This window comes from Ambystoma mexicanum, chromosome 8, assembly GCF_040938575.1.
Source record: "Ambystoma mexicanum isolate Mex_15411 chromosome 8, UKY_AmexF1_1, whole genome shotgun sequence".
NCBI classification, from domain to species: domain Eukaryota; kingdom Metazoa; phylum Chordata; class Amphibia; order Caudata; family Ambystomatidae; genus Ambystoma; species Ambystoma mexicanum.
In genome coordinates, this window is record NC_090929.1 from 925,770,410 (window position 1) to 925,782,794 (window position 12,385).

The window sequence follows — 12,385 nt, forward strand, 5'->3', positions numbered from 1 at the left end:
TCCTTTGTCCTCTCGGCCCTGATCCCACCTTCCTGTGACCTGATTGGCCACTGGGTCTTCCGGAAACCCAGCCCATTCCATCCTGCTATAGTAGCCCTCTCCCCATTCTGGTGCCATGCAATCAGCTACAGGTGAGCCCCTCACAACCTTAGGCGTTGCATCACTACAGGTGAGCCCCATACGACACTAGGAGCAGCATCCAAGTGATTTCATTTTATTGACCATCTCTGCAACGCATGTGTATTTTCCTTTCCCTTGGTCCTCCTCGCTCGCACTTCCTTATTCATCCTCTCTGGGCTCTGATCGCACATCCCCATGACCTGACTGGCCACTAAATCATCAGTAAACGCGCCAATTACACTCTGCTGCCGTAGCCCTCTCCCCATTCTGTCACCATGCAATAAGCTACAGGTGAGCCCCTCATGACACTAGGAGCCACATCACTACAGGTGAGCCAACCCGCAACCATGGGAGCTGCATTGAATGTTGATTGCATTGTATTGACCATCTCTGCACTGCATGTCTATTTGCATTTCCTTTGGCCCTCCTCACTCTCACTCCCTTCTCCCACTCTTGGCCCTGTTCTGCCTCCCCCCAACCTGATTGGCCACTGGATCTTCAGGAAACCTGTTTAACTGGGAATCCCAAGGCAGCCGTGAGAGCCGGATAAATTCCGAAGGAAAAGGACAGCTCATTCCTGGGCAGCTCACCTCCCTGTTTGTCCCTGTTCACCAACAAGGGCCCAGTGGGTCACCCTATATCATCAAACCGGTAAGGTGGTCTGGTTGGGAAGTACAGCCATTACTGTACACCAGTAAAACCCTACCAAATCTATTCCTTGTGAGGCTGGATTAAGGCTAGGGCACCGCTCCAGTCACACCCAGTGTTGGCCATGGTGTTAAACGTGTCTCTTTACTGTGATTAGACTTAGCCATTATGTTGAACTTTGCTTCTGGCTGTGTTTAGATGTCCAGCACTCTCTCTCCTCACTGTGTCGGCTGGTACACACAGTGTTGGGAGCCAGATAGCTATCTGTTTTGCTTTGCAAACTGTACAGTAATAAAAGATACTTGTATCTTTTCAGCCCTGATTGGTGTATTTCATTTGTGGTACTCAGCCTCGATATTTCTTTGGTCTTTCACCCAGACACATCTGCTTTCACATATAACTCAAAACACTGTTGTGCAGCACTCCTGCAATAACAATTCAGGTAGCTTTCACAACAAAAATTTAAACTGTAGCTACTCATATAACCATCTATCCTTTTACACACATCCTCCTGCTTAGCTCCTTGAATACCTCCTTTCACCCATTCTCATGCAATTTAGACATTGGTGACTAGTAGGGTCCTGGCCATCTCCTTATAACTTTAATGTCCGAAATACACACACGCATAATAACACCTCCCAATGTTCTGATACTTTGGACTTTGTTCCCTCTGAGGGCTTTCAACCACCATTGCTTTGGGATCATATTATGGTGAAAGGTGTTATACAAATGAAAAAAATGAATGACTGAATGAAGAAAACTTGATTTCATATATTTGTAATTAACCACAGGTAAAAGAATTCAAAATAAAATAAAATGTGTATTATTTATTTTATTGATTAAATGCGCACGTGAAACCAGTTTCATCATCCTGACAGAGGAGACACATGATATGATGGTACCCAATGTTACCCTCAATGACATTCACAGTTCTCAATTGTTACCGCGCTAGCTTAACTCTAAATTAAATATCACATACAAATACGAAATGCTCCACCTCTTTATGGCAATGTAGGCCACATCATTATATGTTGATATGCTCGCATTAAATTGATAGGGCAAAGGATACAAAACGTTTTTTAAAAGAGACTCTAGCTATGGAGCATGGTTGAAAAACAATTGTAAATGGCATGTTTACTCAAATGCTTTAGACTAGTGAGTAGGTGCACAAGCTAAATATACATCTTTTGGAATTGTTAAAAAAAGGTAGACTCTTCAAAAAGGACTGAAGGTTGCAAAGTCTTGAGAGACATCAGAAAACAACCATAGCCACGATACTATGACATATAGGAAAACGAATTTCACTTCAACGTGTATGGGTCCTAAAGTCCTTTTTGAAGAGTTTTGAACCCAGGATAAAGGCACAAACAGAATAATATAAAATCATTGATGCTCAAAGGCGGGCAAATCCCTGGGAAACTCTACTGCTGTTGTAGGCAATGTTCCTATGCTATTCAGATTCACTTCAGTACAGTAGGTTTGCTTCACTGGGAATTCCCGGAATATTACACCCAACCACTTTCACCAGAAATGTCATGATGTGGAAGATGTTATGCTAATTCAATGTATGCCCAGCCAAATGTTGGCCAGGGGTTCCTCAAGGTGTTTCACCTGCTGATTCCCTATTGTCTGGCTACACACTGAGGGGGATGGCACAATGATCACTCTGGGGAAAGCTCCTGCAATGTCCTCCAGATGCTTTAACTGCAGAATCTAGAGCATAGTGTCTATACCTTTCGGTGTCACTTGCATGCCACGACTCTGGGATACACTGTGCAGCACAGGCAAGTGCCTCGTAAAACATCAGTTGGGCAACCACTGCTGGGAAGAATACATTTATCCAAAAAATACATTTGACAGCAAGAGGCAACGTTTTTTTTTTCTTTTTTACACATGAGCAAATCAGAACCTGAACCAGATTTCAATGTATTGAATAAATGGTCCATGACTCTAAAGGTAATCCCACGGGACAGGATCTATGAACTCTGGGCTCAGCAGCTCTGCTACCAAACAACCCTGCCTGGAGAAACACACCTCAAAGAGTCACACTGGCAATAGCCAGCATGAAGAAACCTCCCAGATATCAATGAAATAAAAACATGCAGGAGTCAAACCCTTGGTCATAATGCGTTTATGATGGCCATTCGATCGGGAACATACAGAATTTCCTCTATTTCACCACCTGCTGCAACATGCTCAAAAATGTTCTGAGCCAAATGATGAAAACAACTCTCTCAGAACTGTCCATTTTTTATTTTCTTATGAGACCAATTTCCGCACCTCACAATCAGAGGAGTTATGATTCTTGCTCCCAAAGAGATTACAAACTAAACAAGGAGAAACATAAACACCAGATGCGTGCACATCTAACATAAAGAGGCTCGAAAAATATCTGATCATGTTGGACATCCCATTGCCTGGGCAAGAGGAGAGAATAATGTACCTTCAGATGAACACATCTGCACATGTGAACAACACACAGACCACCATTGATGATAGATACACCTCACTCAGCAGTCATCTATTAACATGTACATTTGAGCAACCTATTGCAGACATATTGGCCTGCAGATTTTCAATTGCATATCTACCATTCTTAATAGTCCAAGATGCCTGGCATGCACACATTGTGGTTGTGCACTTGGTTTGACTTGTCATCTTACTTTGTATCATTTCCATGTACGTAACACATCTCACATTTAACTCGACATGTTACCACATTTGCCTATTGCAAAAGGTGTGCACAAAGGCAGTGAGTCTAAATGCCTAATGAACACTCTTTGTATTCTTCTGAAGAGGTGGGCAGGAGTGCTGGACTTGGGATAATGAACAGATGGCAAAGAGATAAAGAGAGAGAACATCCACGCTGATACAACAAAACATCATCCTTAAGACTTAGATGGATGTTTAGAGTCTTGGTGTTGTTCTGTGTGAAAGATCACTGATAACAATATGCATATTTAGCAAGTCGTTAATGAATTCCTGTGTCACACAACCTTGCTTTTAGGTTTACTATAAACTCTGTATGCATCTCTGTAAAATGCAGAATTATTTGTATTTCTATTGTCTCACAGTGGTTGAGCCAGCTTGCAAATTGGTATGGCTGTCTGATTTGTCAGAGAGTGCTTTGTAATTTAGCTACGCATCTTATATGTATTTCCTGTTATTTTGAATACAAGTCTTTAATGACCATACAATCAATGAATTCCTCTGCATACAAATTAAAAGAATGTAAGACTGTCTGCAGTTGTATTTCATTTATTTTTAGACAGTCTAAGGAACAACATAAGGGTCAAGACTCAAGGATTCTAGCACAGTCAAATTGTTTAATTAAAAAAGCAAGACTGTGGCTGAGCAGCAAAAGGTCAAAGATGGATCAATCAAGTCATACAGAATGAGATGAAAAAAGAATAGGGGAAGAAAGGGTATGTGTCCAAATAGGAGCTAATATGAGGATATTTGTTGGATTACAGATTAATAAGCAAGATGTTGTGAGTTTACTGATGAACTGAGTACCTGTGACTTTGTGAAATAGTTACCACTGCAATCTCTTACGCAAATGCATATTGATATGTACCCTCTGATAGCAGATTTAAGCTTTTTGATCTCCCAGTGCATGAGCCAACAATATGTCATTTGTTTGTAAATTTTTAGATGCAGGCACTGTCCGAGTGGGTCTCATGTTTCTCTTCACTGCACTTTATTAATAATGCAATTTTTAAAACTACATGATGATGCTTTTGCGAAAGTGCTTCAAACGCCCTACCGCAGCCTATTAGTTAAAGGAATCCTCTTATTTGCGTTATCAGTGGAGAGTGTCCTAAAAGTCAAATGATTGCCAATTCATCCTGCCTTTCTTTAGTCAATTCACATGCAGACAACCTATGAAATGTCAGTAGCATTCTGGTGGGATACAAATTATTTATGAAAGCATTTGATAGGAGCTCACAACAGTTCTTGACCAACACAAACAAATGATCCTCTGTGGGAAAAATATGGGTGCCTCCAGAAAAGACTACAGAGAGGAAATGATAGGGTTTACGTACTTGGATCAGACAGAATGGAATCTGTTTTTGGCAAAAATTGATCACAGCGGACTCCTTGGTAGCCTTCTTTGCACCTAAGGAAAAGGAGACAAATGACAGAAAGGTTCAGTACAAATGTGGCCATGGACAGTTAATTTCCCAAATGCCAAATCACAGACAAATCATTGACACTACTCTCAAGCCATTGAGAGAGCAAGACTACCATTATCCTGCAGGTGACATCATTTATCATTGTATAGATGGAGAGAGGGAGAGCAACTAGGACAACACATGTATGTGTTAGTGAACCTATTCCTGGACATGTCGGTGACTTTGAGAAAATGAAAAACTACTGTACAGAACTGATGACTCTTTCCACAAGATGAACAGGCTTTACTGGGTATAAACCCAAGTGATGAGACAAACCAGCACGCGAACGGATATGTGGAAAAACATTGAACTTCATTTAGACAGTGTGAGTAAACAAATACAAAATACCAAACTCTGATTCACCAAGTTCAAATGTATGCCTGGTCATGTGATAATTGCTGTAGTTTCAAAAAAACCTAACATATCTGGTTATGTCCAAAGACTAAAAAAAAATATATGATTCTCTCCACAAAGATAATCTTTAACAACTGAATTTGGCTCGTGTTATTATTGCCTATCCTGCCTGAGTGGAAAAGAAGAGACAAAGGGCCTGTTTTTAAAAAGTGTTTTACAATGGCACAATCCCATTAACAAACGTTTGCAAATCAGGCCCACAATGACACTCTTTCAGAAAGGTATCCATAGCAGATATATTGATATTTTATAAATTTCCTACATTGAGAAAGACGTGTTTTTTTTTTTTTACATCAGCAGTTTGGGTTTCCTAAGAATCCTCAAAGCAGAAGTGAGCCTCTTGCAGAAGTACACGTGTTACAAATCTCAAACAAGACAGATACTTTGATTGTGGGGCATTGTACATTTAATGTTAAGCTAGGAATGGGTGATGGCATGGCTGTGTTCCATATCAAGTAGAAAGATACAAAGAGGAAGAGAAGGAGAACGAGTGGGACAAAGAAAGACATAAGGCCTGATTCACAGAGTGTTTGTCTATGGGATTGAGCCATTATAAAACACTTCTGTGAATCAGGTCCATAAATAGAGTGGGGTGTCGTGCATGCCCACTCTTGTCTTGCAAGATCAAAGTGTTGCTCGTGAGAAGATTTGAACATGTCCTGATCAAGCAAAACAGGCTGGTGGCGGCTACAGGTTTGAAGTAATTATGAAAAAGAGAGAACAGAGAAGTAGATAAAATAAGGCCAGGGAATTTAGACAGGAAGAGAGAAAAACCATTAACCTTACCTCCGCAGATGTAAAGAAAAGGCCTGGATCACTTGAACACTTATGTTAGTAGTATCGAACAGTGAGTAGATTTCAACTGTGCATTTGAACAAAGAATGAATGCGTCTTTGAGCATGTGCCATTAGCTGGGCGTGCACAATGGTGATGCTCGCATTAAAATCCCAACTTGTCCTGTCCACCTACACGCAAAAGTGGCTCCTAATCATTACATGAGTCAAATGGGTCACTCTTTTCGAACCTTATATACCGAGAACTGAGTAGAATTGAAACATCACATTAATTTGTGCATCGTGCCAGGGCTTAGAGTTAGGACAACATTACATTTAATTTCTATTTCAATATTGTCCCCGTGTTATTGTACACCTACATTGAAAAAAAAGGCCCTTGTTTGGTTGAACCATTTGTCAGCTAAACTGTACAATTAAAACTCACCAAAATATACTACAACATTGAGCGTTTTCATTTATCACGGTTTCCTACACCATCACAAATGTCGACCTTTTGAATCTTTTTCTACATTATAGAACCATGTAGTCAAAGGGAAACTACCAACCAACGTAGCAACATTGTGACACAGGTACAATACCCACACTGTTTAAACCAGGAAACAAGATGGAAAGGCACCATCTCACAAGACCCCAGTCATAGGCAACTGAGTCACATTCACGAATGCACAGATCTAGTGTGGTGACCCTCACATTTCTAGTGCCTTATCTTTCTCAGCTCAATGTGTGCATTGATTTGGATGTCCTCCCAGTCAGGGACTTCATTTTACCAAAAACCTGGGCTAGCGAAAGTGACATCATAAGACCCTTGACCTCATATGACATCGTATCAAGTAATGTCATTTGACCCCTCCCCGAAGTGACATCACGGGAAGCGATGGAACACGACCTTTCACCCCTTTACAAAACAGGAAGTGGCATCACATAGCATTGTTTATAAATAAAATATGAAAAATATGGTTACAATATCACTAGAATGTGACATACATTTCATTCATGAATGGATAATCATATGTATCCTTAATATCAGTGTGTATAGGCCCACAATACCAAAGTACTGTGACTGTAAACTGACGTCATGGCCAAATGATAATGAAGAGTTATTATATTGCACTTACAATTAAGTGCTTTATATAGAACAAATATACATACAATATTGACAAACCTGTGTTGGTACACATTTATCTACATCAGAAGGATGAAAGGCTGACTAAATCAGTAAGTCACTCCCTGAACTTTGCCTAAAATAAACCTTTAATGAGTCTAGTAATTATTGTATAGAATTCCAAAAAGAGAAAATATCTGTTACTACTATTCTTTCTTATTTAGGGTCACTGCTCAAATTGCTACACGTGTGGAACCCCTATTTTTTTTTAAAAGGCCTGAACAAGAAAGCCATCCATTCCAGAAACAAATAGCCACATGGCACTTGTCAAAGCCAAGGAGATTACATCTTAAAAAAAAGAAATATATATATATATATATATATATATATATATATTCAGTAAAAAAAAAAAAACTTTGTTAAAGTGACGTTATGGTTCCAAGTAAAACTGAAATCCTCCTGAAATTCATCCATAACTCGAGCCACCACTGTGGGAGTGCATCCCGTCCACAGGCAAAAGTGGACGGGATGCACTCCCAAGAACAGCAGAAAAAAGCCCAAATGATTGTCTGCAAAGAGGCAGGAACACCCAAGCGAGTCCAGACTGACAACTCCTTTTATTATTTAGTAAGTGAGCATGGCAAGGAAAAAGCAAAACACGGCGCGTTTTGAGGTGCACACACCGCTTGATCACATTAGAAGTGCAAACATAGTAAAGGTGACTTTAAATAACACGATAGTCTCTATCTCCTTGACTCCAGATAGAATGTCTCCGTCTAAACTGAAGTACTTCTTGAAATTCAAAGTGGCAGACACCTTAGCACATGTAATATGCAACGTAATTGCTCAAATCTGACAAGGGGCCTCATTACGACCCAGGCGGTAAGTTACCGCCTGGGCCGTGACTTTACCACCATGGCGTAAACTACGTTTACGCCATGGTGGTTGGCGGACTTACCGCCCCATTCCGAGGTCGGCGGGGCGGTAAGTCCCCAATCCCCATTTACCCTTCCCCATTCCCATTTTTGCCCCATAGGGCATAATGGGAGTGGGGAAGGCGTTAATTACGCCACCGTAAACTACGGTGGCGTAATTAACTCCATGGTCCCTTAGCGCCATGGATTTTAACACCCGCTAAAAGCAGGTGTTAAAAGCGCCATGGCGCTAAGGGACCTCGTAATTGGCGGTAAGGGGTCGGCGCAGCTAACGATGGCGCTAACCCCTTACCGCCAGGGTCGTAATGAGGCCCAAGCTGTTCTAATACATAACATTACATTTAAACAGTGCGCATTTTCGCGGACAATGTGGAAAGTTCCAACTCGCGACTTTATGTGGAAAAATCATTATACTTAGTGCAAAGAAATTACCATGATAAGTTGCCACTTTGTGTTTGTCATGGGATAACAATCTGTGCATAACATTAATGCCCGCATTAAAATATATCACAGGTTATTTAAAGTTATATCTGCAAAAGAAATGCATTCCTGTATTGCCTACTGTTTCTGCTTACATGATTGGTTCCCATAGACATGGCCTTTGTTTGTATACACTTAGCAAAATTGCTGACCTCGCTTATGTGGGAGTGTCCAAGGACTGAGAAAAGCATCCATAAATAAAGTGCATTGTGCTGGTACAAAACTGTACTGTAAACAATCTGACTGGTGCAAATATTCATAGCAGCATCTAACTGGAATGTATTACTACCAGTTAAATATATTCAAGTCGATAAAGTGCTTAGTGCCTGTAAACTTCAATTGTAAACATAAGTACTTGTGCAAATCAGCAAAAATAATAACTGTATCTATCTGATGCTCACCCAAGAATCAATGCTGCAAAGACTGAGATATTAGATAGTATGATCTTTCTTTGGTCTCTAGGCTACTAGAATCTCACCTACATATATCATTCTTACAGTATGGTCCCTCGTGTTCTGTCCTTAAAAAATGTGTATATGTTTAGCAGCTTGGTAAAATTAAACAGTAATGGCAATACGTAGATATCGAATTCATGCAGAGAAAGCCTGCTATTGTTAAGGAGTCTAAAGGAGTAATCATTTAAAAGGAGAGAGACTATTGTAGATATCCCAATATGTTTAGCCCTGAGCACTCCCAAAGGAACATAATTAGAATATACAATACAAGAGAAAAAAAATGATTACTCCAATTCTTAAAAGCCATACTAAATAGTATATATATATGTATGTATATATATTTTTAATTTTTTTAGGGGTAGCAAGGGAGACCAGAGGGGTTGCAAGGGAGACTTCAGGGGTCACCCCAACTGACGTTCCTGCTCCCAGTGTATTCTTAAAATGACCCCTTTCATGAGATTGAGAACAAACAGCATCTTCCTAGCATCCTGGAAACACACAGCAGAGGCTCAGTTTACAGTGTGTGCAATGCAAAGAATGTATAATGTCCACCAGCATGACGTTATGCATCAGAAAATGATGCAGTGTCTGAATTACGTATTGTGAGGTGCATAGCCAAAGAGCGAGTGGTGAGCACCCCGTCATAAAACACAAGTGTGTGATTGATCCATGTTTGTTGACGGTACAGATCAACTAGTGAAGGCCGTGCCAGTTCATGATTCATGTTTTCAACACAAGATGTAAAAGTAGGCCAACTGCATGTTAGAAATAGAGTCTTGCATTTATGCTTTTTCTATAAAAATCACCCAGAGAAAGCAAACAGAGACATGTACAACATTTCAGACACATGTCATACACAAAGCTATCATATACAGAACCACATAATATATCAACAATTCATCAACAACGAAAAATTAAATATTGCTTGGATTTGCATTTTGAAATACGTGCAAAAAAGGTATTGGCAAAACACACGTTGATATGCAATTTTGCAGTTGCAGTTGAATAGTTGTATTTATCGAGAAATCTAAGTTATTTTACTATCCAAAGTGACATTGCATCTATGAAGAAGAGGTGGAATCCCCAAAGCTTTAACAGGAATACTTAAGAAGAACGTAGATATCTAATCTAACCAGAGAAATAGTTCTGCAATTAGAAGAGTAAATAATGGTCAAAAAGGTGATGGATGCAGTGAAGTCCCCCAATACACTGAAAGCTGCAGATGCAGATGATTTCTCATGTGTCTTCGATAGGTCTTTCTATGAGATATTGGCCCCTATTCTGACTTCACTGTTCTTGATGAGATCATGTCGGCATCTTGCATATCTGTGAACCACAAGCCAGGGGGAGAACCTCAGGAGCGTGGGTCTTATTGGCCCATCAGACTCATATAGGCGATAGCCGCCCTATGGTTAAGGTGATTCAGAGGCACATACGAACCCCTTCTCATGTGACCGCCTCCCAGCCCCTATTGATTGACTTCTTTGCAATGATAGTTGCATCCCCCGCAAGTGCTCTGCGGAATCACAGACATTCTTGCTTGTGTCTTATCATCGTTTGCCATTCCCGCAGAAATCGTGACCGCCTTGGCCTCGACTCACTGTTATTGCCCAGATACATCTTTTGGTAATTGGTTTGACTTTGGTAGCAGATCCATTTTAACTACTCGTGCATCTGTCTGTGGCCTGAAGGCCAGCTTGTCTTTCAACAGTGTTCGGTACATGACTCCTTTAATTAACCCGAGAAGGAGCTTCAGGTCATAAGTGTTCTTCTCAAATAATGTTTCTGTCTTTGTTTGGATGAATACGAGTTGTTTGAAGAGAAACGTGGATTGCTTTAATTGTAAATACTGTCACTGTGGCAAGAAGCGTCTTTCTCAATAAGGCACTGAAGTGGTGCTAACCGTGCAACTCCTGACTCGTTGCAGTCATTAACTCCTTCTACCTCTCCCCATCTATTCAGGTAACAAATGGAAAACACACTCTACAGACTAACATAAAACCTAATTCAGTTTAGGGATTGGACGATTGAGCGAATTTGTGTTATTCACCCGTCTGTCTTTATCCAGTCGAGGAATGTGTGAATGTAGTTTCTAAATATAGGGCACAATGAAGTTCATAGCACTACAGCTGCGTTACTTAGAGGGATTGGGGAGGGGGGCTATAGTCCCTGGTCTTTCGGTTGTATGCCTGGATCGAAGCTCAGAGGCTACAGCCAAAAGGCTAGCTAGCCCAAGTCCCGACAGTCCCGACATTAGCCTAGCCCCTGTTCTTTTACAGGCCTAGAAAGACCCCTGCAGCAGTATAAGGTTCTCAATTGCCAGCTTCTATCAACTCTGTGTTAGTTGGTCATTCTGACTTATGCTTACATTGCACATGGGGCAAAGCAGATTGTGCATGCACAGAAGACATTTGGGCAAAGGCAATGATAGCGGCTCCAGTGCAAATCGCGTACAAATGTGTTTGCATTGGCACACAAGGGATTTCAACTACACACATGCCCTTAGAGCATGAGGACATTGTGTTTTTGCATATTCTTTGTACTATAAATCTGCCATCTTTAGACATATCCACTAGCTTGTGTTTAAGAACATTGCATGCCACAATCGAGATTTAGAGAGCCTTGTCGTTTTCATAAACATGCTGTTCTACTTGGGTCAAAGGCATCCCGAAGGGGCCACAGTATTGATTTATTTGTAAAATGGCCTCCTTAGGAATAAACATCTCATAACAATTTTACAGCAGCAAGACAAAAGGAATACCTCAAACAAGGAGTGGCTAATGAGCCAGAGAAGGGGTGTAAGGTACACGGATAGCTCACTAAGCAGAAGCGCAGGACTAGCTATACCCTATATCTATGTAACTTTGAGGTACACTGAACAGTCCAACACCGAAAACCACATGCCACCCAGCACTGTCAAACACTTCAAAAGAACACTGCCAATCAACTACGATCGACGTCTCTAGACATGTACTCATCACTGTTGAACATTCCCTTCTGCTTTAAGACACACATATTGTACCCCAGCAGGCAACTTGAGCAAACTGTGGAGGAACTAAGGACTTCAGAAGAATATATAGCCTACAGAGCATTGAAATAGAAAATGAGCAGTACCCTGAGACTGACTGCAGCGGATCAAAACTGTATGATAATATGAAACAAGGAATCTGCATCAACTTCCTATTAACTTATTGAGAACCAATAGTACTGATAAGCAGCAAGTATCCATAACGAACCTTAGCGTGTCATATAGAACGTCAGA

The 12,385-nt window shown here is 40.8% G+C and overlaps 1 protein-coding gene across 2 annotated transcripts in view; it reads right to left on the minus strand.

Annotated features, from left to right (window-relative positions):
- The window catches only part of NRG3 (neuregulin 3), a 2,179,015-nt gene that overhangs the window by 723,955 nt on the left and 1,442,675 nt on the right, over positions 1-12,385 (minus strand). For both annotated transcript variants that reach the window (XM_069610825.1, XM_069610826.1), the window contains exon 3: positions 4,815-4,888. In XM_069610825.1, the coding sequence (XP_069466926.1) occupies positions 4,815-4,888 (74 nt within the window). The remainder of the gene's footprint in view (positions 1-4,814; positions 4,889-12,385) is intronic.